This window comes from Silene latifolia, chromosome 6 (genome assembly GCF_048544455.1).
Source record: "Silene latifolia isolate original U9 population chromosome 6, ASM4854445v1, whole genome shotgun sequence".
In the NCBI taxonomy this organism is placed as follows: domain Eukaryota; kingdom Viridiplantae; phylum Streptophyta; class Magnoliopsida; order Caryophyllales; family Caryophyllaceae; genus Silene; species Silene latifolia.
In genome coordinates this window covers 19,056,551-19,084,285 of record NC_133531.1, presented here as the reverse complement: position 1 = coordinate 19,084,285, position 27,735 = coordinate 19,056,551, and the positions used below count along the sequence as shown (strand labels likewise).

At 35.9% G+C, this 27,735-nt stretch overlaps 2 protein-coding genes and 1 long non-coding RNA gene across 6 annotated transcripts in view; 1 reads left to right on the top strand and 2 right to left on the bottom strand.

Moving 5' to 3' along the window:
* LOC141658638 (uncharacterized) overlaps positions 1 to 25,096 on the bottom strand; it is a 31,673-nt gene extending 6,577 nt beyond the window's left edge. Inside the window, exons 1-3 of the long non-coding RNA XR_012549326.1 lie at positions 24,916 to 25,096; positions 24,761 to 24,806; positions 24,555 to 24,609 (exon numbers count right to left, since the gene is read on the bottom strand). This is a non-coding gene — a long non-coding RNA (uncharacterized LOC141658638). The remainder of the gene's footprint in view (positions 1 to 24,554; positions 24,610 to 24,760; positions 24,807 to 24,915) is intronic.
* LOC141586483 (uncharacterized) overlaps positions 1 to 27,735 on the top strand; it is a 192,039-nt gene that overhangs the window by 137,256 nt on the left and 27,048 nt on the right. The gene's annotated exons all lie outside the window — the stretch shown is intronic.
* LOC141586481 (uncharacterized) lies at positions 13,212 to 17,009 on the bottom strand. Of its 4 annotated transcripts, XM_074407720.1 has the most exons (6): positions 16,393 to 17,008; positions 16,105 to 16,206; positions 15,329 to 15,476; positions 14,924 to 15,023; positions 14,348 to 14,546; positions 13,212 to 14,246 (listed from the first exon to the last, which is right to left on the bottom strand). In XM_074407720.1, the coding sequence occupies exons 4-6, from the start codon at positions 14,968 to 14,970 to the stop codon at positions 13,431 to 13,433; spliced, it is 1,062 nt and encodes a 353-aa protein (XP_074263821.1). In that variant the 5' UTR covers positions 14,971 to 15,023; positions 15,329 to 15,476; positions 16,105 to 16,206; positions 16,393 to 17,008; the 3' UTR covers positions 13,212 to 13,430. The 4 variants fall into 4 exon arrangements, with proteins under 4 accessions (XP_074263821.1, XP_074263822.1, XP_074263823.1 ...); XM_074407721.1 differs by lacking the exon at positions 14,924 to 15,023 and having other exon boundaries at positions 16,393 to 17,009; XM_074407722.1 differs by lacking the exons at positions 15,329 to 15,476; positions 16,105 to 16,206; positions 16,393 to 17,008 and having other exon boundaries at positions 14,348 to 14,538; positions 14,924 to 15,014.

Below are 27,735 nucleotides of genomic sequence, written 5' to 3'. Positions count from 1 at the left end.
ATCCAAAAAATCAAAAATTTTCCCTCCTTCAACCCGACACCCCCATCGTCCCATACCCGCCTGCCACCAGTCCCACCACCCTACAACAACCCCACCGACACCATCATCCCCCACATCTACCACCACACCGAAACCACCGCACACCCACACCCACCGACACCATCATCCCCCACATCTACCACCACCACACCTACAACAACCCCACCCACACCCACCATGCACACGACTGCATCCCTCCTCTCCAACCCGACACCAACCCGACACCACTGCCACATGTACTCTCCTCGATGACGACGACACCGGATCTCCTCCTCTGCCGCCTCTCCAGCCCCACCAAACCCGACGGCCACCTCCTCCTCTCCTTCTCTGTTGTTTCTTTTCTTTTTTCTCTTTTTATTTTCAGATCTTTATTTTTTTTTTCCAGATTTGAAACCATTGTTGGCGGGAAGGACGTGGTGAGGGTGCTGCGTAGGTGGTTGGGTGGTGTTGTTGTCGTGGGGTAGGGGCTGCCATGGTGGAGGTCTGGTAGTCGTGGGGGTGAGGGCTGTTGTGGTAGTGGTGAGTGAGGTGGTTGGTGGTGGTGTTGTCTTTTTCTTTTTTTTTAATCGTGTTTTTTTCTTCTCATGGTAGGGCTGCCGTGGTAGGGCTACCATGGTGTTTTTTTCAGAAATTTTAGTCTTTTTTGTTGTTATTTGTTCTCATTTTCACTCTTTTTTTGTTCTTCTCATTTTATTGTGGTTTGTTCTTCACATTTTCACTCTTTTTTTTTTTTGTTTTTTCAGAATTTTGTTTTGCTCTTCTCATTTTTTGTTCTCATTTTATCGTCTTGTTATTTTTTTTAGACATAGATCTATTAAAATTATAATTATCTTTATTAAAGTTACATTTTTTTCTATTAAAATTACACATTTCTCTATTAAAATTACACTTATATCTATTAAAGTTAAAGTTATACTTATTTCTATTAAAATTACACTTTTCTCCATTAAAATTACACTTTTTTCTGTTAAAATTATACTTATTTCTGCTAGAATAACACTTTTTTCGGCTAAAATTACACTTTTTGTTGTTAGAATTACACTTTTTTCTGTTAGAATTACACTTTTTTTCATTAAAATTACACTTTTCTCCATTAAAATTACACTTTTTTCTCGTTAAAATTATACTTTTTTCTCGCTAGAATAACACTTTTTTCGGCTAAAATTACACTTTTTGTTGTTAGAATTACACTTTTTTCTGTTAGAATTACACTTTTTTTTGTTAAAATTACACTTTTCTTCATTAAAATTACACTTTTTTCTGTTAAAATTATACTTTTTTTTTGCTAGAATAACACTTTTTTCGGCTAAAATTACACTTTTTGTTGTTAGAATTACACTTTTTTCTGTTAGAATTACACTTTTTTCTGTTAAAATTACACTTTTTTCTATTAGAATTACACTTTTTTCTGTTAGAATTACACTTTTTGTTAGAATTACACTTTTTTCTTTTAGAATTACACTTGTTTCTGTTAGAATTACACTTTTTTTTGTTAGAATTACACTTTTTGTTAGAATTACACTTTTTGTTGTTAGAATTACACTTTTTTCTGTTAGAATTACACTTTTTTCTGTTAAAATTACACTTTTTTCTATTGGACTAATGTTACACTCTCAATGGACTTGGTCATATTCTCATATTCTCATTGGACTAATGTTACACTCTCAATGGACTAAAATTACATTCTCAGTGGACTGAAATTATACTTTTCTGGACTAAAATTACACTTTTCTGGACTAAAATTACATTCTCCTTGACTAAAAATAACAATCTCATTGGACTGAAATTACACTTACCTGGACTAAAATAACACTTTTTGTCATTAAAATAACACTCGTAAAATGCTAAATTACAATAACTTGTGATAAAATTACAAAAATTCAAAATATTATTCGTTAAAATCACTCGGAAAAGATTGAAGTTAAACTTTGTAAAACGCTAAATTCGCGAAAATATTCCTTAAAATTACACTTTTTGCTGTTAGAATTACACTCGTAAAATCCTAAAATGTCGAAAACTTGTCTAAAAAAAAACGAAAAAAAACTGAAACTGGAAAAGTGTAAACAAAATTTCCATAAACTTTGAAGTATAAGATAAATGGTGGTGTTAATTGTGTATCATTAATCCATTAGTGAATGTATAATTAAAGCTAGAGAGAGAAAGTGGATTAATTAGTGTATAGGAAACTCATTAGTGTTAAGTATGCTTTTTTGCTTTCAATCTCAACCATCCTTAGTGGGATATCTAAGGGATGTAGTGAGGACTTATGGACTCAAAATATATGGTGGACTCATTAGAACTTTACTCTATATATATATATATATATATATATATATATAGGGTCGGGGTCAGGTGCGAACTAAAGTACGGTGCGAACCGTACGAACTAATATATAAAATTAAATTAGACATTTCCACGACCCTCACTGATTGTCCCCTCTTCAATAAAATGTTATCCTCCTCCTTCGTCTTATTCACTATTCACACAATGACAAAATCGCACATGATGCCACTGCCGCAAGCAAGGTTACCGGCGTACCTCCGGCGACCACCCGGTTCCGTCTTTCGCACCAACGGGGCCGAACCTTGATGCCCCTATTTCCACCCAATTGCTCTGATTACCTTTCTCTTTTTTCCCCTCTTTTGCAGCTTACTTTTACTCCGGCAAACACCGGCGAGGAACCATGTCGGTGCTTCATCAGGCCTTTTTCCCACCATTGTTGTTTGTTCCTACCTCCAAACGCCTTCCGCCTTTCAGTTTTCATGTAGATCTACAAAAAAATGAATAATTTCAAACAAATATCGGTAAAGGTGACTTTATCGGAGAGTTTTGATTTTTCGTTCGCTGTAGCCGGAATCGTCTGGGGTAGGGGATAAGCCTGATTTGATCGTCAATGGCGAGAGTTTGTGGTGGCTGGTGGATGTTCGGCGAGGGTGCTACGGGTCAAGTGGCAGGTGGTGCGTCGTCTTTGTTGTCGGAGATGTCGCAGGCGTGGGTATGGTCGTTCGGCCATGACAATGGAGGTGATGTTTCGAGGTCTAAGGTGGTCCATCGGATAATCTAGCAAACTGAGTTAAGAAATACTCCGTAGTATTTATTTTGAAATACAATAAGTCTACGAGTATTTTAGCCCTTATTGGAGACGGGTTTTGGATGCTTTACAGTTGGACTATAGTGCCTTGTTAAAAATGACATATTTTATAGGATATAGGATGTATGAGTTTCAAATAAGGGGAAAACAACATGTCATTAATATAAGATGGTAGTTTATATCTATTAACTAGCAAATGATATGTGCTACAATGCTAATGATTTGTATCTATTAATTTAAGGAGTGTAACTAAATAGCTAAAGGTTTGTATTTAATAATATAAAGGAGTGTATCTAGATAGCTAAAGGTATGTATCTAATAATTTAAAGAAGTGTATCTAGCATCTTAAAAGCATGTATCTAGTAACTTATAAGAGTGTATCTTGTTAACTAAAGATACGTATCTAGTAATTTAAAAGAGTGTATCTAGCAAGTTAAAGGTATGTATCTAGTAACTTGTGAGAGTGTATCTAACTAACTAAAGATATATATCTAGTAACTTAAAAGAGTGTATCTTGCAATTTAAAGGTATGTATCTAGTAACTTACAAGAGTGTATCTAGCTAACTAAAGATATGTATCTAGTAACTTAAAAGAGTGTATCTAGCAATTTAAAGGTATGTATCTAGTAACTTACAAGAGTGTATCTAGCTAACTAAAGATATGTATCTAGTAACTTAAAAGAGTGTATCTAACAATTTAAAGGTATGTATCTAGAACTTACAAGAGTGTATCTAGCTAACTAAAGATATGTATCTAATAACATAAAGGAATGTATTTAGGAAGTTAAATATATGTATCTAGTAATTTATAAGAGTGTATTTAACAAGTTAAGGGTATGTATCTAGCAAGTTAGGGTAAAACCTTTTCGAGGGGGAATAGATCAAACACTAGAAATGACTATCCTTAAGTAGAACCAAAAACGCGCTTTTTTATCAAGGAGTGTGATCTCCAATTGAATTAATCACATTCAAATTTTAAGCTGGGACATATCTAAAGAACTCATCTAATAACAGTTCAAATAAATGTAATATAACCTAACTTAGATAGGTATTAAAACCATACCAGATGATACTCACGACATGTCCGTTCAAATCTTGTCATCATCACATCCGTCTCCATAGCTTCCATTATACGAAAAAGGGAAATAATAGATACGAACTTCATTTCCTAAATTTATTTAGATAAACCTAACCAACATATTTAATTTTAAAACTTAGTTATGTTTACTTATTTTTTATAAACCATGGTGGCAAAAATGACCCACCATATTATAAAAGTCACTCATTAGTTCAAAGTTCAAACACATACTTGAACTTTTTTTTTAGTTATCCTATGATGTTATGGTTAGATAAGTTCACATGTTAGTCTCATTAGATAAGTTCATAAGTTAGTCTCATATAATCCTGTCCCGCTCATTTGTTGTCCTATTCTATTTTGGGGTGTTGCGGTCAATTGTTATCCTTTCTATTTTAGAAATGCATTTGATGAGCAATTTGATCCTTCAAAACCAATTTTGTCCGCTTGGCATCTTATAATTGAGTCCCTTTCCTTTCCTTTCCTTGGTATTTTTACCAAAACCAAAGAATAACAATTGATCGGAACAGAGGGAGTATTTTTTTAACACGATAGTTTGGTTGGCGGAGAAGGGATAAACTACACACATACTTGAACTTGTATAAAAAAATGTAATGAATGTATTATAGACTACACACATACTTGAACTTATGTCAATCCATGATGAAAATTCAACTAATGTTTTCGATTGAGTGCACACTAAAGACGCGCACAAGCTTAATATTTTTTTTTTTGAATGACATAATGAAAATATAGACAAATTTAGTTAGTTGAGTGAGATTACTAATCATGTTTAGTGCTCTAGGCTACTGTCGGAGTTGATGACTTCAAAGCTCCTTAAATCGGGAAAATTGATGGCTGTGTCAAGCTCTTATTTACGACGAGGCTGAATTGTATCAATCTACGATTCTACGACAGGGCTGAATTGTATCGAATCTAGCAAAGTATGGGGAAATTGATGTATACTACTCTTACTACATTTAAATTGAATGCATCAATTATCAGCTAGGACAATTGATAAATCTAAGTAGTTCAAACATTGCACAAAATAAACTCTCGCAGCTTCAAAGAGAACGGCCGACAGTTATTTCCCACGGCCACCACACCTATGCTGCCCAGACAACCACTCTAGATACACATGTTAGTATCTCAGTTACACATATCAATACGACCGGATACACAAATCGATTTCTGTATCTAGAGTCTTCATGTGTGTATCTAGGAGTATTTGATATGTGTATCTTGGGTCATATGTTGAGCATCCGCCACCAAACTGGATTACCACCATTGATTGTCGCCAACATCAGCACCACTACCACCATCATTGTCACGCTAACGAGATTACCTGAAATTCAGACGTCGCCGTCGATACCACAAGTCGACAACCACCACGAAATCGCCAAATGCAACACCACAACCACCACGGTCCCCTCACTAACACCACACCCAACAAAACCCACCATCTCCATCAATCACTAGACCACACCATGCCGCTGACGGAGCTCCGACGACAACCACAACCATACCACCATAAAAATACCACAAAATCACCTTCTTTCTCCACGAAACAATCACTCCCTCGCTCCACCTATCGGTGTCCCCGACCGTTCGACCACCATCTCCACCCTACCCTATGCTAGAAGCTTACTTTATTGACATCTTTTTTAATATTTGATGGGAATCATAGATCTAGTAAAATAGGAATATAATTTAAAAAATAATAATCTCAGAATATATGACGAGATGTGGACGGACGGCGAAGTGGTGCCGAATTTCCGAAAATACTGGGGTGGTGGAAGGTGAAGGTTTCAGAGGAGGGAGAAAAGGGGAAGAGGAAGAACCTTTATCTGTAAACAACCTCAAAATAGTCTGAAGTAAGACAGGGGTAAGGTAAAAGGTAGTTAGTGTCGGAGCTCCGATGCCTGCTCCGGTGCCGGCGTCAGTTAATTTGGAGTAAGACTTGAGAGCAGTGTTTGGTTGGTTATAGATGAGTTAGTCGTGGAAACTTGGAGTTTCTTTTGACCATAGATTTGTGTGGTATGTCTTTTAATCTAATGGCCTATATTAAGTTCGTAAGTTCGCACCGAACTATAAGTTCGTACAGGATCCTATTTCTATATATATATATATATAGAGGCCGGATCCGGTGAGGCACCTCATTATGGCGAGGCGGCCGGTCTCACCAAATTCCTCATTATGGCGAGGCAAGATCCTAAAGTCCACCTATATATTTGAGTCCATAAAACAATATCACGCACTATACAATACAATATCACGAATTTTTTTTTTCGAAATTTTTTTTTTTCAAATTTTTTTTTTCGATTTTTTTTTTTCAATTTTTTTTTTCGAATTTTTTTTTTTCAAATTTTTTTTTTTTTTTCCAAAAAGTTTTTTTTTTTTTTTTTTTTTTTTTTTTTTTTTTTTTTTGTGAATCTCATACCTATTTTGTGAATCTCATACCTTATTCAGTGAATCTTTAAGGCTTGTTTTGTGAAACTTGATCATCATAATTGGTTAAAATCACCTATTTCGCTCTTTTCTTTATTAGGTAAATCTCAGACTTTGTATTGTGAATCTCAGACCTTGTTCAGTGAATCTTAGAACTTGTTTTGTGAAACTTGGTCATCATAAGTGGTTAAAATCACGTTTTTTTCCTCTTTTTCTTATTTTGTGAATCTCATACCTTAGTCAGTGAATCTCAAGACTTGTTTTGTGAAACTTGATCATCATAAGTGGTTAAAAATCACCTATTTTGCCCTTTTCTTTATTAGGTGAATCTCAGACTTTGTTTTGTGAATCTCAGACCTTGTTCGGTGAATCTTAGAGCTTATTTTGTGAAACATGGTCATCATAAGTGGTTAAAATCACGTTTTTTGCTCTTTTCCTTATTTGGTGAATCTCAGACCTTATTTTGTGAATCTCATACTTTATTCAGTGAATCTTAAAGTTTGTTTTGTGAAACTTGATCATCATAAGTGGTTAAAATCACCTATTTTACTCTTTTCTTTATTAGGTGAATCTCAGACTTTGTTTTGTGAATCTCAGACCTTGTTCAGTGAATCTTAGAGCTTGTTTTGTGAAACTTGGTCATCATAAGTGGTTAAAATCACGTTTCTTGCTCTTTTCCTTATTTGGTGAATCTCAAGCCTTATTTTGTGAATCTCATACCTTATTTAATGAATCTTAAGGCTTGTTTTGTGAAACTTGATCATCATAAGTGGTTAAAATCATCTATTTTGCTCTTTTCTTTATTAGGTGAATCGAGACTTTGGTTTGTGAATCTTAGAGCTTGTTCAAGAATCGTAGAGCTTGTTTTGTGAAACTTGGTCATCATAAGTGGTTAAAATCACGTTTTTTGCTCTTTCCTTATTTGGTGAATCTCGGACTTTGTTTTGTGAATCTCGGACCTTGTTCACTTTGAATCTTAGAGGTTGTTTTGTCAGATTCAACGTCAAGTCGATCTCTTCGTATTGTCAAACCATAAATTCAACTTACATAAACCAATTATATATACATAAACTTCAGGTACACATCCCAATCCAAAATGAATAAGTACAAATAATAAAATTGAAAATACAATTAAAATAATAATTTTAAACAATAGCTATCTTTGCTAAAATTTACTACTCATTCATCAACACACCACCAAGTGAGTAAATTAGTGCTCTTTTGTTTTGTGAAGCGTCTCGACGTACATGTTGTCACCAGAGTAAATCACACACTTTTCTACCCTTTGTAATGCAGCTTGACCCTTGATTATCAACATTACCCTTGCTTATCAACATTACAGAAATCCAAGTGCAGATTATTAGAAGCAATGCTCAAAGACCAAAACTATCAATTACATATTCAAAGCAAAATTTCATTATCAGTAAGTATTGAATCGAATCGAGGAACATATTGAAAGTTTGAAACTAGATCTTCAACAAAAATAACATAACCATCTTAAAAGCAAAACTATCAACTACCAATTTTGTAAAATTCAAATCTTTCACAAATTTATACATTCAAGTGTATTAATCTTCAAAAGCAAAGTAATAATAATGCATAAAATAGCTACCCACACAAGATAACATAAATTGATTAGTAGTACTGTAAACTTACAAAGTAAATTGAAAGCCAGGGATACTAAAATATTAAGTGCTCAACAATCACAAATTCTTACTCCGAACGGTCTTAAAGTAAGACGTAGTCACAATTGATTTAAATACTGTTAAAATGAAGAGGGAATTGTGAAGAGTCCTAACTTAAGACCGTCTTAAGAAAGATCTATTGATGCAACAACACAAATTACACAGATCCGCCAACAAGCTTTCAATGACATTTATTCCTACATTACATTGACCAAATTGTATTGGGAGAGGGTGAAATGACCGAAAGTGGAACATAGTTGATTACCTCAATACTTTCATCATCAGAATCTTAGATGGCTTAACACCCTAGTCCACAAACTCCAAAAAAAAATAGCCAATGTTCGACTCCATTACAAATGAAGTGCGCTTTTGACTAGTGGCAGAGCGTGGAGGTTGGTCTTGCTTGGGGTGCCGACTCCTAAAGAGTGAAGCCTTGTGGAGGCTGGTCTTGTTTGGGTCACTGACTCCTAAAGAGTGAAGAATATCATTTCCTTCTATTAAAATTTTCAATCTTTTTTTCAAGTTATTATATGGCGGTGCTAATTCGCCCCAATAAAATTTGACCGATACTTAACTCTCCCAACTCCAAATTCCGGCTCCTCCCGACTAAGTACAAGCATTAAGGGATTCAAAAAACCAACTTTCCCATCAAATAACGCAAAGGTTATTTACAATTAACCTCAACGAAATACTCACTCATCCACCTAAAACAACGGCAAATCCCACATAGGAAACCTAGTATCCTATGTCTCCTCCTTAGGCTCATACCCTCCTCTTGGGTGTACTAATGGCGTAGAAGAAACAAGTTTGAGAAATTCATGGGGTCACAAATCATAGTATTACAAGAACCACAAATACAACAATAACATTACCCAATGTCTCCAACAAATTTGGAGGGTAAGAGAGGTCGAGTAAGATGTACGTAGTCTTACCCTTGATAGCAAGTTAGCAACCAACGTGGATCCTTTGTCCCTATTTTGTGTCTCATCTCCTGTCCCACTATCCTACCCTTATAACACCTCATCAATATTATGCTCCCTCCGTCTTAGTCAATTGTTATCCTTTATTTTTTGCACAAAGACCAAGGAAATAAAAGGGGGTCAATTACTAGATAACAAGTGGACCAAATTGAGTGTGAATGATCAATTTACTATCAAATACAATCCTAAAATAGAAAGGACAACAATTGACTAAGACACCCAAACATGGAATAGGATAACAAATGACCGGGACAGAGGGAGTATAAACTACCAAAGAATTTTATTATTTAAGGGATAATGTATCACATGATAAAAGTAGTGCGACTAGAGATGCGACATAAAAATGGGACAGATGATCTCAAGTCACCACTACCACCTCATTTCGAGACGGTCTAAAAAGGAAAGTGTGAACCTTGCTCAAAGACGACAACAAACACTAAAATTCAAAAAGGGATAATCAAAATGAAGAAGAAGAAGAAACAGAAATTACCAATACTAAATTCAAAGACAACAACAACAAGAAGAATAGCCCAAACAGAGTAACGAGCAAGATCTTCAAGAGGCTCCTTCAAGAAAATAAGAAAAGACAAAAGCGTCAAAGCAAGTCCCATTTTTTTGAAAAATTACTTTTCTTGGATCAGATTTCCCCATTTTATAAGCTTTAATCCCGAACTCCCTTATGAATTTCCACAAATGACAACATTTTTCGTCAAGGCCGAAACAAGAACAAACATTTCTCCTACTACGGTTATCTCCTTGAAGTAATTGATCTTCAAGGTAGGAATTGTAGCCATTTTTAGATGGGAAAAGAAGCTTCTCTTTTTCTCGTTTTTCTAAGAAGCTACGGCGGAATGAACCTAATTTGGTCGCCATTGATGAAGGTTGATTAAGGAATTGAAGGTTGTAGAAGTAGACACGTGTTTGCAAGACCACCAAAACACGGAATACCACAAATTACACCTCCAACATTCTTTAGATGAGGTTTCTCATGTCTATAAATAGTACAAGACTCCGTAATAACATTATCACCAATCTACGATCAAGTCATAAGAGCTTTTGAGTGCGGACTAGGATACACAAAAACAATTGACAAATACGAGTACAAATTTCCGAGAAAACAAGCAAAACAACTCGAGAGATGAACAAAAGCTGCCTTCCAGGGGATCTAAATCACATTCCCAGCAACAATCTGATGATTCTGATCTAATTCATAACAGTTACAGTTTGAGATGACCCGTAATGAAAAACTGGGTCGATAATTTAAACTAATTGGACTCTCTACTCGCAACAAAGACAAGCAAGTGTATAACAACACTAATATATCCGTCTCCAATATCATTCATTTCATCATTTGTAATAACAATTCCCGAAAATCGCTTATTAAACTAGTTCACAGATAATTTAACAAATTAAATAAGTTGATCGAAATTAATGTGATGGATGCAGAATGAAATCAGGATGAATTAAAATAAAAATTAGGTGATCGAAATTACCTAGATCCGAAAAAATTAGGATTATGATGATGACGATCAAAATTTGAGAGATAAAATGGCGATCGAAATGCAAATGAACGGCGAAGATGAGCTACAACACGAGAATGATGATGATGACGATCAAAAGTTGAAGAACTACAGTAGAAGAGAGAGAAAGTGAAGAGAGTGCGAGTGAGTGAGTCCGATAAAATGACCAAATTGAAGGGGAAATGTGTTTTAGATTGGGTTTTGTATGGGGACACGTGGCGTTATCTAGTGCATCCGTAGTTTTTAATCGACGGTTTAGAATGGAGTGATACTTACTCCTAAGAAAGGTCTTCACATGATTCAATCTCTATATATATATATATATATATATATATAGAAATAGGATCCTGTGCGAACCTAAAGTTCGGTGCGAACTGTGCGAACTGAATAGGAACCATTGGATTGTATGGTTAAGATTAAAGGCCCAACCCCTTTAACCCACAAATAGCTTACGTATAATCCCACAGCTCAACAATATTCTCACCCCTTTCACTCATATCAGCCATCACCCTACCGCCGGCAGCCGCCACTAGAACCACGACGGCGCCTTCGACCACTCTATCTCCGGCGATGCGCCACTTTTCTCCCTTATTTCCTCTTTACTCGTTTCCAACCCTGCGATTCACCCGCCGTCGTCGATGCCGAGCCTAGACGTCGCCGGCGTCTCGCCTGTCTTGAGGTAAGTTATCGCCGGAAATGCGCCGATAAAGAGGCTATGTGGGATGTCGAGTGACTGTTATGTCGGAGGTACGACATTCAGTTCTCCAATTTCGAAAAAAAAAATTAAATATAGCGACAAGGCTCGGACGCTCGGTGATGCTAAGGCGGAAATGGATGTGGTGGAGAGAGAATGGCGTTGGGGTGGTGGTGGTCGTGAAAGTTGCGTCAGTTTGTGGTCGTGGTGGTGGTAATGTTGTAGTGATGGTTGCAGTTGTGTGGTGGTGGTAGGCTTGCGGTGGTAATGGTGGTGGTAAGATGGCGGTTGTGGTGATGCTGACGACAGCATAGTGAGTGGTAATAGTGGGGGTAATATGGCTAGGGGTGGTGGTGTCCATTGAGTGAAGATGTGGTGGTGTGTGGCGACTATTGGTGTGTGTGGGTTGCCGTTGGGGATGAGGTGACGGTGATGGTGGTGGTGGCAGTAGGGTATGAGTATATAGGGTAGTAAGGTACTGATTTGTGTAGTTACTGATGTTATGATAAGTAAAGGCCTATTATGTTACCATGGATTTTTGACGCAATCTTTTCTGAAACGACTGAAATTCTCTACTGCCTAATTCTGTGTATGATGATATTACAGTGACTTATTGTGTCCAACTGGAAACATTTGAGTGGTTTGACGGCGGCGACTCTCTGGTTAAGGGGCGAGCGGCGACAGTGAGTCCGGTAAGGCATGGTGGTAGACTGATGGTTGGATGAGAAGATGAATGTTGTTGGTGTTAGTAACGACTGGTTGTTTTACACTAATATTGTGTCCAACTGGAAACAAACTCTTAAAAAGCGGTTATTGAAAACCCGTTTTACACAAATTCTTGTGCTTCATCCGAGTGGCTTTTGTCTGTTTTGCATTTTTATGTTATTGATCGGCTTTTGTCTGTTTTGCATTTTTATGTTATTGATCATTATATTACTGCAATTTGTGTAAGATAATGGTGCATTTCAGTGTAATTTGTAAGTTTTTGAAAGCTTGATGAGATCCATTTTATTCCTCTATTGGTTTTTTTGATTCATATTGATTTCATATTGTTTGGCATTTTTCATGATTATTTGAATCACAAATAAAGTTTAAAAAAAAAAACCTTTTGAGTACCTGATTTTGTTACTTATTGGAAATATTAGTGTCGATCGAATCTATTTTTTTATGCAACTATGACTCTACTAACTAATTAATCTTGATTTAGTGTTACAGTTCTTAATGCTTAGTATGAGTTGGGGTGAACACGTCTACTCTAAGCCCGTCTTACATTTAGGATACCCTTTTCCCTCGTTTGATCTCATTAAGTTGCTAGATACAAACCTTTGACATACTAGACATATTTTTTTACATTGCTAGATACATACCTCTAGCAAGTTAGATCTGTTTCGTTTAAGTTCTTTGAATCATACCTCTAACTATTTATATACACTCCTTTAAATTGGTAGATACATACCTTTAGGTAGCTCGATACACTCTTTTAAGTTGCTAGATACATATCTCTAACAAGCTAGATACACTCCGTTCCAATAATAAGGGAAAAAGTTTAAATTGGTAGATAAATATATCTAACTAGGTAGATACACTCGTTTAAGTGTATGAATACATACCTTTACATAACTAGATACATATATTAAATATTTTCCCAACGCGAACTAGACAAAAAATTAGCCCGTTGCTTTGTGCAAATGCACACTTTTCTGATCCTACATTGATCCATTAATGATAAATTCGTCTACATTTTAGCTCTCTTAAAGTTGGATCTGGTTCCAAAAAAGGTGTTGCTTTTTACAAATACAATTGACATGGGAATATGGGATTTACATGTGTAGGATCTTCAGTCCACCAGTTTGGTGGTGTGCGGCTAAGGAGATTAGCCTCACTGCAAGGCTGAATTTTCAAAGAAAGAAATAAGATACTCCGTATATGCTATGATTAAAATCGATTCTTGGTAAATCGGGTTCACTGCAACATTTGTTGAAGACTTTTGAGACTTCACAGAAATTTGAAAAGAATGTAAGTAATATACCAGCCTGAGTTGTGCTCACTGCAACATTTGTTGAACCAAGCCAACATATTGCAGAATTTCCTTTGGAAGAAGAGCATTCACCAATTTTCATCGCTTCGAGTTTGGAATGCAATGGCAACTTTTCATGTTCATTGCTTCCTGAAGACTTTTGAGACTTCACAGAAATTTGAGGAGCATCTAGTCCTCTTTGAGCCCTATAAACTCTGTCTGCCTCAACAATTTCGGCAACTTTCCGGTTACACAAATTAGGTTCACAATTTATTAGATCAGACACATGACTCCAGAAAAGAATAGGTGTTAGACCCCTAGCCCAACTTTCTTCATCATCTCCGGCCCCTGGAATATAGTTCCAGCTAAACTCAGTGCTTCCCCTGTGTTGAATAAAGCCATCCTGGGAGGATGCGGAAACTAGTATTATTGGTGTAAAATTCCATGAGTCATGATCAGGCACTTCGTTTAACCAAATAACAGACTTTTGCGAAATCCATAAAGGACGTAGAGGTTTCCTCAAGGACATTGCCAAGGACGAAATATCTGCTCCACTTTCTTCAAGTCTTATTGTAAACTCTTCGAGGCACCTTTCAATTGATGCTCTCTCTGTCTTAGAAATAAATAGAGGTAAATGCAAAGAGCAGTCCCAATCAACGGAGGTTTCTTCGGATGCTTCACAATCAACATTATCATCCTGCAAAAACCCGTGGATAAGAATAGGGGATACGAACCAACATTTTAAGAAGGAATTCTATAAAATGTGGAGATGATACAGGGTACAAGAAGTAAGCGAACCTTGATGCTAATGACATCTATGCTTCTCTGGACTAAAGCAAGGTCTAAGGCCATGGGAAGGAGATCTTCACATGTCTTCAGAACAATAATAGCCCTAAAGAGATTAGCCAAGGCTACTTGACTAAGGAAATCGTCCGTTCTTGAGGCGAGATTGTTCTCACAGTACTTGTCTATCATCTGTAAATACTCAGCTGCACACCTAAGAGCAGTGCCATTGTGAACAGTTATCTCGAAATTGACACCATAACAGAACTTAGCGGCCTTTTCAAAGATGATCATCATGCGAATTTTGTTATTTCGCCTTTCAATTAAGCTCGATCGCAAGTAAATTTTCGCGATTAAGTAAGCTAATTCAAACAAGATTCATAAACAAAATAGTACCTAATTGGTCAATTTCAAAACCAAAATCACATAAATTCTTCAAAGAAGGCTACTCGAAAATAGTGATTTCAAAACGCCAACAAATCAATCGACCTAAAATACCTCAGATTGAAGTACGACAAGCATTTTCCGAACATAGAAACTGGAAAAACTGGAATTAAGATGAATAAAAAGAACGAAAAAGAGAATTTGAACCTTGTTATTGGAATGAAGTTGAAAGAAGCCGTCGTGATAGAGTTCATTTAAGATTAAAATCATACGACTTTTGCATCATCGCCGTGGTCGCCGAAGATGACTACAAATAAAAGGAAATATCCCAAATTAACCAAATTGAACCGACCCAAAAGTGAGTTGACTACAAATGAAAGAAAATACCCCAAATTAACCAAGTTGAGGCAAAACATTAATAGTCAGTTTAGCCATAGCCATGAACTGAAGCAACCCAGTTGATTTGCTTGACTCGTACGCACGGACCTAAAAAGAAACTGAACTTACTAGTACCCGAACATGAGAACAACACACTCAAGATGACCAAAATCTGACTAGAATAGCCCATTTGCTACAGTAAATAGATTTGCAAAGTGTGTGTGTAAAATGTACCTGCAATGCTCAGTCAGTGGCTGTCCTCCCACATCCGCAAAGATTTAGTGACTTCAATTTCTTGCAAAAGCTCGTTAGATATGCAACTCCAGAATCATTGAACCATGCGCACCCACTGATGTTCAGATACACACACTCCTTTCCCGTCCTAATTGATACATACCTTTAGCTAGTTAGATGCATTACTATAAGTAACTAGATACATATCTGTAAATAGCTAGATACACTCCTTTAAACTGCTAGATACATAACTTTAGCTAGCTAGATACACTTTCTTAAGTTACTAGATATATATCTTTAGCTATCTACATACACTCCCTTAAACTACTAGATACGTATCTTTTAGCTAGCTAGATACACACCCCTTTAACTTGCTAGATACATATACAACCCTTTAACTTTATTTTGGAAATTGATTTAACCGCAAAGTTAAGTTTAGTTTCCCGGTCTATACAAAATCTTGTTACACCAAAATTCTCCACGTCCAAGTTACTCGGGCTATGTTCAGTTAGAAGTGTTGGAACTTGGAAGTGTCTAACACGGATGTATATCCAAGGCTCAGACTCAATTATGTTATAAAAAAAATCAAGGTCTCTGTTTAACTCGATACATAGCATCATAATGCACAATTTAATATCACAGCCAGGATACCTCATTCAATGATACTACCACACAGTTAATGGCAGCAAGCAGTTCTACCTTTCATCATGGAGACTAACGCGATGGAAGCATAAAACAGTACAAACAAATAACAAGAACGATGTCAACTCAATTACCATAGTTCCATTTCTATCAGATTAGCATGCTGAAGGATCATTGGAATTGCAATGCTTCCCACTGCTGATGCTCCTGTCATAAACTTCGCAGCATCTATCCATCTAGATTGGGAAAAAATTATTAAAAATCAATAATAGTTAAACCAGATAATTTCATACCTTTTTTAACAGAAAGATGCAATCTTTTTTACTATTACCTAGATACACATATTACTTAGTCTAGATACATCTATTATACATTCAGATACACTTGTCGATTTGTGTATCTTAGAGTAGAAGTATGTGTACCTGGAGCATCATTTTGTGTATCCACCCACCGACAATATCAACGGCCACCTCAAATGCCGCCTATGACATCCACAAGCTTCCTCATCCACAACCAGCAACCTCATCAAAATTATAACCACCGCTACCTCGTCACTACGACCATCGCCGCCCAACCACAACCAACACCACCTCGTCAATAGAAGTCGGTTTTATTGCTAGATCTAGGAATTGATAGGGATGTATATTGGAGAAGAAAAGAAGCGCGCAGTGGCCGACAATGACAATAGTAGTGACGCAGGTGGCCGTCGCTTCTCCGAGTTTTGGGTGGTCGACGGTGACGTCGGCATCAGGCAATGGTGGCTATCGTCAGGTGGTGGATGGGGATAAGAAACTGTTAGGAGAGATGTGCCAACACTGGTCGTCGGTGATGAGCCGGTGTCGTCGTATCTCGCCGCCGCCGGCGACAGCAGGTGAGGATAAGTGATGAGAGAGGAGAGCGAAGGGAGGTCGGGGGAGTACGGAATAGGAAAGGAAAACAGGTTAATAGCTGTTGACTTTCTTGCGTGAAATACAGTGTCAGAGTCTTAGTTCGTACGGTTCGCACTGAACTTTAGTTCGTACGTGACCCCGACCTTTTTCATTGAAATCAATCCCACCCTTTTCATCGAAATTCATAAGACTATTTAGTTCTTTAAAAGATGGGATGGAGGGTTGAGATTGAAGAGGAAAAACAAGGGATTAAGGCTAAAATGAAGGGATTGATGCTAATTAATTAGTTTCTCTCACTACCATCACTAATCCAACCCTAATTTTCACTATAAAAACCTTCTTTTTCCACTTACTTCTCTCTCCTCTCACACAAATATCAATAATCTCCTCTCTCTAAAAACCAAATAAATCAAAAAAACCCAAAAAATATTTCCCTCCTCTCTTCCTCACTCACCCACCTTACACCCACCCGACCACCATACACCTACCTCCGACACACCACAACCGACGCCACCGCAACCACGCACCCCACCACCACCAAGCACGCCCCTGACACACCACAACCACCGTCCTTCCTCCCCGCCTTTCCTCCGACCACAACCATAGCCACCCGCACGACCCACTAGCCACCTCACCTCCTCTTTTCTGACCACCACGGCCACCACCTCCCTCCTGTACGTCATGACCCCACATCCACAGCCACCAACCACCACCATCCCGCCATCGCAAAAAAAAAAAAAAAAAAAAAAAAAATCTGAAACCCGACACAATAAAGCCACCAAACCCACGACCTCAACCCGACAGCCTCCTCTCCTCCCCTGCCATCCCGACCTCAACCCACGACCTGAACCCGACGACCACCCACCACAATCCGACACTAGCACCACCACGCCTCACGCCACTCCCCTTGCACCTCGATTTTTTTTATAAAAAAAGATTCAGATCTGTAACACGGTGGTTGTGGGCTGTCCATGACGGTGGTTGTGCTCTGTCCATGACCTCGATTTTTTTTATAAAAAAAGATTCAGATCTGTAACACCACCACGAAACACCATTCGACGCCGCCATCCGCAACCTTTTCGCTTTTTTTCCAGATCTGAGGTTAGAAAAACCGAGGGGTTGTTATCGATGTTGTTGTTGAAGTGGCGTTGTTATTGAAGTGTTGTTGTTGAAGTGGCGTTGTTGTCGGTGGTGTTGTTGTTGAAGTGGTCTTTCGTTTGCCATCTTAGACCAATACATATACACCTACTTTCTACTATCATTCACCTAACTTCTCTGACAACTATTGTTTTTTTATTTCAATTTTTTTGTTTTTTTGTTTTCTGATTTTGATTAATTTTGTTGTTTTTGTAAGTGTGGTCTTTTTTATTGTGTTTGATTTTATTGGTCTTTTCTTTAGTGTGTTTCTTTTACTGCTTGTGTTTGTTGTCCTTTGCTTAATTCATTTTTTTTTATTAAAGTGGTGTTATAATAACATAAAAAGATGGTGTTTTGTTAGTTGTCCGTTTTATTCATATTCAAATCCAGATCTAGAAAATAGGAAGTATGAGTACAATTTTTCAGATTTCGTATTTTAAATATCACTTTGTCTTGTTAAATTTACACTTGTATCACATTTATACTCGCATTTCTTTAAATTTACATTTTATTTCTTTAAATTTACACTCGTATTTCCTCACATTTACACTCGTATTTCTTGAGTTTACACTTGTATTTCCTCACAATTACACTCTTATTTCCTCACATTTACACTAGTTTCAGATCTGGGTTTTTTTGTTCTTTTACAGTCACACTCGTATTTCTTTAAATTTACACTTATATTTATTTACATTTACACACTTATTTCTTTACATTTACACTCATATGTCTTTACAATTACACTCGTATTTCTTTACATTTACACTCATAATTTTTACATTTACACTTGTATTTCCTCACATTTACACTCGTATTTCTTTACATTTACACTCATATGTCTTTACAATTACACTCGTATTTCTTTACATTTACACTCATAATTTTTACATTTACACTTGTATTTCCTCACATTTACACTCGTTATTATTTAAATTTACACTTGTATCTCCTCACATTTACACTCGTATTTCTCTTAAATTTACACTTGTATCTCCTCACATTTACACTCGTATTTCTTTAAATTTACACTCATATTTCTTAACATTTACAGTCGTATTTCTTAACATTTACACTCGTATTTCTTTACATTTACACTTGTATTTCTTTACATTTACACTCGTTAAAATTATATAAATTTGCACTCATATTTTTTGTGGATATGAGTTGGTGGGGAAGGACGATGATGGTGGCGTTTTTTGGTAGTCGGACTAAAGTTTTACTCGTAAAGGACAAAGTTGATGCATGGTGGCATTTTTTGGTAGTCGGACTAATGTTTTACTCGTAAAGGACAAAGTTACACTTATAAAGGGCCAAATTCACACTCAAAGGACAAAATTTACACTCTAAAACCTTCAAATTGACTAAAAAATCAAATTTACACTCTTAAAATGTTACATTTACACTCGTAAAACCTCACATTTACACTTGTAAAATGTTAAAATTATATAAATTCAAAATTTCCGTCACAAAAAATTAAATTTACACTCTTAAAATGTTACATTTACACTCGTAAAACATCACATTTACACTTGTAAAATGTTAAAATTATAGAAATTCAAAATTTCCGTCACCAAAAAACAAATTTACACTCTTAAAATGTTACATTTACACTCGTAAAACATCACATTTACACTTGTAAAACGTTAAAATTATATAAATTCAAAATTTCCGTCACAAAAAATCAAATTACACTCTTAAAATGTTACATTTACACTCGTAAAACCTCACATTTACACTTGTAAAATGTTAAAATTATATAAATTCAAAATTTCCGTCACAAAAATCAAATTTACACTCTAAAAATGTTACATTTACACTCGTAAAACTTCACATTTACACTTGTAAAGTGTTAAAATTATATAAATTCAAAATTTCCGTCACAAAAAATAAATTTTACACTCTTAAAATGTTACATTTACACTCGTAAAACTTCACATTTACACTTGTAAAATGTTAAAATTATATAAATTCAAAATTTCCGTCACATTTACACTTGTAAAACTCATACAACATTACATTTACACTTCTGAAATCTAAAACTCAAAACTGATTAATTAGGGGCTAGAGAGAGAAAGAAAAATTAATTAGTGTATAGAAATTTGATTAGTGGTAATTTTTTTTGGTAATTTTCAATCTCAACCACCCATCTCAATCCAACCATCCACATTTTTTTCCTTTTCTTTTTAATGGCCTTTAATCAAATTCATCTCAACCATCCATTGAGGCCATCCAATGGCCCTTAAAGGGACTTATGGACTCAATTTGAGAGGAGGACTCATTAGAACTCCTCTCTCTCTCTCTCTCTCTCTCTATATATATATATATATATATATAGAGAGAGAGAGAGAGAGAGAGAGAGAGAGAGAGAAGAGATCAACTAAGGTCCTTAGATAATTTAAGTCCATAAGTTCTATTACGAGCCATTGGATGGAGGGAGATGGAGGGATGAGATCAACCCCAAAAAAGTGTGTTTATAAGCTAACCTCACCATCTCTCTACTCCTTCACTAATCCACTCTAATTAATCACTTATTTACTATATATTTGTTTTCCACTCATCCATTTCTCTTTCATCTTACACATTTCATTTCTCTCTTCTCTCAAACTCTAAAAAAAAACCCAAATAAATAAAAAAAACCCAAAAATCCAAATAAATAAAAAACCCAAAAAATCCAAATAAATCAAAAAACTCAAATAAATCATTCATTCCTCTCTTCCTCATTCACCACCACCCACCACCACCCCACCCGACACCAACTAACCACCCACCACCGCCGCCGCCGCCGCCCCACCGCCACTGACTTTTTTTTTTTTTTTTTTTCGTTTTGTGTTAATTTTTATGTTTTGAGTTCTTTTTTCCATTCATTATTTTTTTTGTCTTTTATTTTATTTTAGTTGTCTTTTATTTTGTTAGTTCTCATTTTTTATTTATTTTCTTAAATCTCTTCTTGTTATACGTTTTTTTTTAAGATTTCGTGTTTTAAATCTCGTTTTTTTTTTTTGAGATACTTTTTTTTCATCTAAGACAAAAATGGACTAAAGTTATACAAAAATGAACCAAAGTTATACAAAAATAGACCAAAGTTATACAAAAAAAGACTAAAGTTATACAAAAATTGGACTAAAGTTATACAAAAAATTGGACTAAAGTTATACAAAAAATGAACCAAAGTTATACAAAAATGAACCAAAGTTATACAAAAATGGACCAGAGTTATACAAAAATGCACCAGAGTTATACAAAAATTCACCAGAGTTATACAAAAATGCACCAAAGTTATACAAAAATGGACTAAAGTTATACAAAAATGAACCAAAGTTATACAAAAATGAACCAAAGTTATACAAAAATAGACCAAAGTTATACAAAAAAAGACTAAAGTTATACAAAAAATTGGACTAAAGTTATACAAAAAATGAACCAAAGTTATACAAAAAAATGAACCAAAGTTATACAAAAATGAACCAAAGTTATACAAAAAATGAACCAAAGTTATACAAAAATCGACCAGAGTTATACAAAAATGCACCAAAGTTATACAAAAAATGGACTAAAGTTATACAAAAATGAACCAAAGTTATACAAAAATGAACCAAAGTTATACAAAAATGAACCAAAGTTATACAAAAATGGACTAAAGTTATACAAATATGGACTAACTTTAGTCCATTTTTGTATAACTTTGGTTCATTTTTGTAAAACTTTGGTTCATTTTTGTATAACTTTGGTTCATTTTTGTATAACTTTAGTCCAATTTTTTGTATAACTTTAGTCCATTTTTTGTATAACTTTGGTGCATTTTTGTATAACTCTGGTCGATTTTTGTATAACTTTGGTTCATTTTTGTATAACTTTGGTTCATTTTTGTATAACTTTAGTCCAATTTTTTGTATAACTTTAGTCAATTTTTGTATAACTTTGGTGCATTTTTGTATAACTTTGGTTCATTTTTGTATAACTTTAGTCCATTGTTGTATGACTTTAGTCCAATTTTTGTATAACTTTAGTCTTTTTTTGTATAACTTTGGTCTATTTTTGTATAACTTCAGTCCTTTTTTGTATAACTTTAGTCCATTTTTGTATAACTTTAGTCCTTATTTGAATAACTTTTGTCCTTATTTGTATAACTTCAATCATATTTTGTATAACTGTAGTCCAAATTTGTATAACTTTAGTCCAAAATTGTATAACTTTAGTCCAAAATTGTATAACTTTAGTCCTTATTTGTATAACTTTAGTCATTATTTGTATAACTTCAGTCCAAATTTGTGTAATTTTAGTCCAAAATTGTATAACTTTATTCCATAAGAGTATAACTTTAGTCATAAAATGTATAACTTTAGTCATAAAATGTATAACTTTAGTCATAAAATGTAAAAAAATCAAACAATAAAAAAAATAAAATCAAAACATAACACAAATCATAAAATCAAACAAATAAAAAAACTTGAATAACAATAATAAAAACCAAATAACAATAATAACAATAACAAAACAAAAAACCAAATAACAATCACAAAAAACCAAATCTAAAATCTAAAAAAAAAACCAAATAACAAAACCAAATTTAAATATCGTGTGTATAACTCTAATGCACGCAGTGTATAACTTTAATAGACAAGATGTATAACTTTAGTCCAAAATTTGTGTAACTTCAATTTATACAATGTATAACTCTATTTTGATTATTGTATAACTTTAGCCCAAAATATGAAACTTTAAAAAAAAACTTGAAAAATAACAAATAACCAAATACCAATAATAAAAACCAAATAACAATAATAAAACAAAAAACCATATAACAATCACAAAAAAACAACACCCTCAAATCCTAAAAGCAAATCTAAAATCTAAAAAAAAAAACAAAAAAAAAAAAACCAAACGAAAAAATGACAAAACCAAATCTGGAAAAAATGACAAAACAAATCTGTTATTTGAAATTTGAAACAAAAATGAAGAACAAAAAAATAACAAAACCAAAAATAACAAAAACCAAAATAACAACAAACCAAATAAAACAAAAGTACAAAACCCATATAAAACAAAACCCATATAAAAAAAAAATAAAAAAAATAAAAAAAATCAGAACCAAAAAAACAGAAACCCATATGACTGCAAAAAAACAAAAACCAACATCGTTTGAAAAAAAAAAAGAGAAAGGAAGAGGAAAAGGAAAAGGGGAGGAAGGAAGGACGGGAGGAGGAGAGGAAGGAAGGACGGCGGGAGGAGAAGGAAGGACGGCGGCGGAGGAAGGAAGGACGGCGGGAGGAGGAGGAAGGAAGGACGGCGGGAGGGAGGAGGGCGGCATCAGGCGACGTGCGCGGCTGGGGGAGGGGTGTGTTGGTGACGGCAGATCTGGAATGTGGTGGTGAAGGAGGTGTGGCGGTTGTGCGGATTTGGTGGGGAGGGCTGGGTTGGGTTGGTGAACCGTGAGGATGAGGGAGTGTGTGGTTGTTGGAGGGTCGGCCGGAGAAAGTAACGGATGGAGAAGAGGAGATGGAAGGCGACAATGGTGGTCGCCACGGTGGAGAAGGGAGGCCGGGTCAGTGGAGGGCTCGGCGGTGACGGGATGGTGGTTTTTTTAGTTTGGGTTTGGGTTTTTTTTTGTTTTGTTTTAGTTTGGGTTTTTTATTGTATGAGCTTGGTTTTTTTTTTTTTAGAAAGGGTGGGAAGAAAATGAGAGAGAAAGAGTGAATGTGAGAAATGAGAGAGGATGAGTGAATGAGGAAGTGAGTTGGGAGATTAGAATGGTGGTAGAGTTATACACAATTAGGTAGAGTTATACACAATTAGGGAAGAAGATTAGGGAGGGAGAATTGTGACCCTTCAATGAGATGTAATCTCATCCCTCCATCCCTTCCATCCAAGGGCTCTTATAAGGACTTAGGGCCTTATTAGATGTAGTGGCCTTATAAGAACCCTTCTCTCTCTCTCTCTCTCTCTCTCTCTCTATATATATATATATATATATATATATATATATATTTTGATAAATTAAGAAATAACTAATAAAAAATATATGTCATAGCTATCTTATTTTATACGTAAAAGTGACATGGGGTAATGGGGTAATGGGGTAATACTGTAATAGTGTAAAGATGTGATACAACTTGATTAAAGTAGTATTAAATATTACAATTTGATAGATATTTACTTTACAGCTGTCGTCCAACTACTCCTCTCTCTTCCTTTTCAAAAATTAAACCCTAACCAGCCGCCTCACTTTCCCCTCTATACTTTCTCTATCTTCATTCTTTTCCTTTCTCTCTCTTGCAATATATCGTCTTCAAACTCATGCTGCATCAATATTTTGAGGTCTTCTCCTCCTCCCAGCCCTGAGAACATCCACCAATGTAACCAGATCTGGGTGAAGGGTAAGATCTTTATACTTGAAGAGCTTCATGAGAGCAAATAGGTAAGTTTTCTCATTCCTTTGCGCCGTACGCGTGTCGTGTCCTATTTTGGCGTATCAGATACGTATCCCGTGTCGTATTACGTATCGTATCGACACGTGATACGCCGGTGCTCTGACGTGTCGGAGTACCAGAGATTGCAACAACTTTCTAAGCACTCTACCACAATATCTGCATGAGGGTCACAGAAAAAAGCAGCCTGCGTCGTTTTTGTAATTGCCACAGGTCAGATAGCGATCGCAAATATTCATAGTAATGCATAGAAATATAGAAGTTCCAGACACTAGACAACAGAAGAAAAAACAGAGAAGCGAGCTGTATAAAGACAGAAGCGGAGAAATTAAACTTACTGAGTATCGTTCCTTTCCCTTTGGATTCACTCTGTGCAATGTTGACCTACAAGCAAATCATAAAACAGAATCAATGAATAAAAAAAACAGAGAAAGTGTTTTATACGAATGAACATTGCAAAACGTCCAGATCTACACATGTAAGAAACACGTACCTGAATAAACCGTTAGTCCATCTCTCCATCAAATCCCCAATGTTGACAATAAAGGCCCTGTAAATGCATATGTGGTGTTACATAATTCGAGTGATGATAGTCATGACTTCAGTTCAAAACCCGTCACTTTCAAAAAATTCTTTGCGGTTTTATTTACAGCAAAACGATAGTCAGTCTGACACCAATAACCAGTACAGATCTAACTGAATTGTTTTTCAAAATAGGGTTGTTTAGTAAACTATTTCTCGTTTTAGGGTCGGTTTCAAACTATTTCTCTCCAATGGGTCCACGTCATCCTTTTTCATTTTTTTACCAGATTTAAGTTAAATCGCTATATCAAATAGCGATTTGATACTTTTTCATTAATCCCAATTGTAAATTGGGAAAAAGTGGCAAATCGCTTTGCCAAATAGCGATTTGGCCTCAACATCATTTTCATCTTCTCTGATCTCCATCTATTTCCTCTGCTTTCATTTATTCCCGTTTTCCCCAATATCAAACATCCCTAACAAGCCTTTTAATTTCACCATTAATTCTTCAAATTCATCATTAAACAAATATGATTAAATCTATAGTTAACCGATTCAAGAACACTCGCCAATTCAAAGATTTCTACAAAGATTGGATCACCACTCTAAAAACTACCGTTCTTCCCCACTTAGCCCACAGTATTCTTTCGCCGTCGCCGTCGCCACGCCACCCGACCCACTTACCCTCTTAGCCCACGTCAACCTCATCCTCACCTACTTTACTACCTACTTCGCCGCACTCGACGCCGCTACCAATGACGGTTTTGATCAGCTCATTTACCCTTCATGGGCGCAGCGATATAGAAAAACCCTTCTTATGGCTCGACTCAGAATCTTTGAATACGCCTTGTAATGCTTGAGGAATTTGGATGGGTCGTTGGGGTTGAAGTGGGTCACTGTGGGTGAGATGGTTGGTGATCTTCTTGAAGAAATGACCCCTGTTTTTTGGGGGAAAAGCAAATGATTATGATTTGAGGCTAAATCGCTACTTGGAAAAGCGATTTGCCACTTTTTGTGTCATCCCCAGCTTACAGTTGGGATTAATGAAAAAAGTATCAAATCGCTACTTGTCATAGCGATTTAGCTTAAATCTGGTAAAAAAAATGAAAAATGATGACGTGGACCCATTGGGGAGAAATAGTTTGAAATCGGCCCTAAAGCGAGAAATAGTTTGCTAAACAACCCTATTTTGAAAAAAAAAATCGATCTAGCTAGTAGATATTGGTCAAACATTACTTCTTCTGAACCTTTGTAAATTTTACTCCGTAACACTTTGGAAATATATTTACTCGGTAATCTGTCCTCTGGCCATACTCTAGGGAAAAAATCTGACACTGAGAGACACGGGAGCACACAAACTCAGTTTTCTAGATGAGATTGTCTGATAGTTTTCAGAAAACTTACCTTACAAAACCCAAAATTCTTAGATTCAGATCTTAAGGATAACAATTTAACCGATCAATGTAAATTTACAAAGTGACTTACTACCATATTTCAGTTATGCAATAACAATCAATTGACAGAATGTTCACCAAACGTGCAATTTTATTTTCATTTTTGAAACTCATCCCTCAATATGATGAACATTCTCCCAAACAAGAGGGTGGCAATCTTTTTCCCGGCAAACCTAAAGAAACAAGGTAAAAGTAGTGAGTATGATTCTCATACTATAAAATACTCCGTACTAATATCATAACTTATAAATAGGCCATTTTATGTCAATTTCAATCAAAACATCCAATCCTATTCACTCACTACAATACTAAAATGGTTCTCACAAATACTCAAAAAATCAGAGGTTATCAAGGCAGAATCGATCTAATTGTTCAAAATTTACCAGTTCTAGTTTCTCGAGTTGAATTAGTGGTTCCCAGTGCTACTATGACTCTTTTCCACCATTTTTCCCCTTTATTTTCATACTTACCGACTCCATTCGAGTCGGTTTTATACGTCCTCTTGTGCATTTCGTGTCCCGATCCCCGTTACTATGACATTGCGGCTCTCTTGCAGAAATTGAGGCGGGAACGGGAGAAATGAAGCGAGAAAGACGGGTTGACTAAGCTAAGTATGGAAGAAGGAGAAAATGAAGCTGAGAAGTATTCCCGGTCGGTAGGCGTGGCAGTCGGCCCTACTGGAACGCCAAATGTATACAATTCAAGCAACACTAGGCAAAAGGAATTCCCAGCCGGTAGCCCGGCAGCCGGCTACCCGGCTGGGAGAACAGTGAGCAAGAAATGCCATGGAAGTTACAGGAACTTCCCAGCCGGTCATAAGGCCGTCAGCCGGTTGACCGGCCTGGAGTCCCCATGAAGCCAAGAAGTCAAGAGGAAGTCAACGTGCTCCCAGCCGGTTGAGAACCGGCAGCCGATTGCCCGGCCGTAGCTACCTGATGATGTCAAAAATTAATTCAACATTCCAGGAACTTCCCAAAATGGTCATAAAGGTCGGCAAATGGCCATTGACCGTGGGAACGCACACCCGCATTTTCAAGCCCATTTACAAATCCTACCCTAATCTTGGTGCAAACTATATATACCCCTTCCCTTAACCATTTGTACACACAACCCTAGATCTAAATTAATTTCCTTTTCCAAGTTTGAATCTTGTTAATTACATTGCTAATCTTTCCCTAATTAGAACAAGTTCTTCAATTATTACATCATAATTAGTAGTAGAAATTGGGTTGTAAGAAGATTGAAGGTTCCTCCTTCCTTATTTTTCAATCCAAATTCCTTTGTTGCTATTGAGTTGGTATTACTTCTCTTCCTAATTTCATTTGTTTACATTTGCT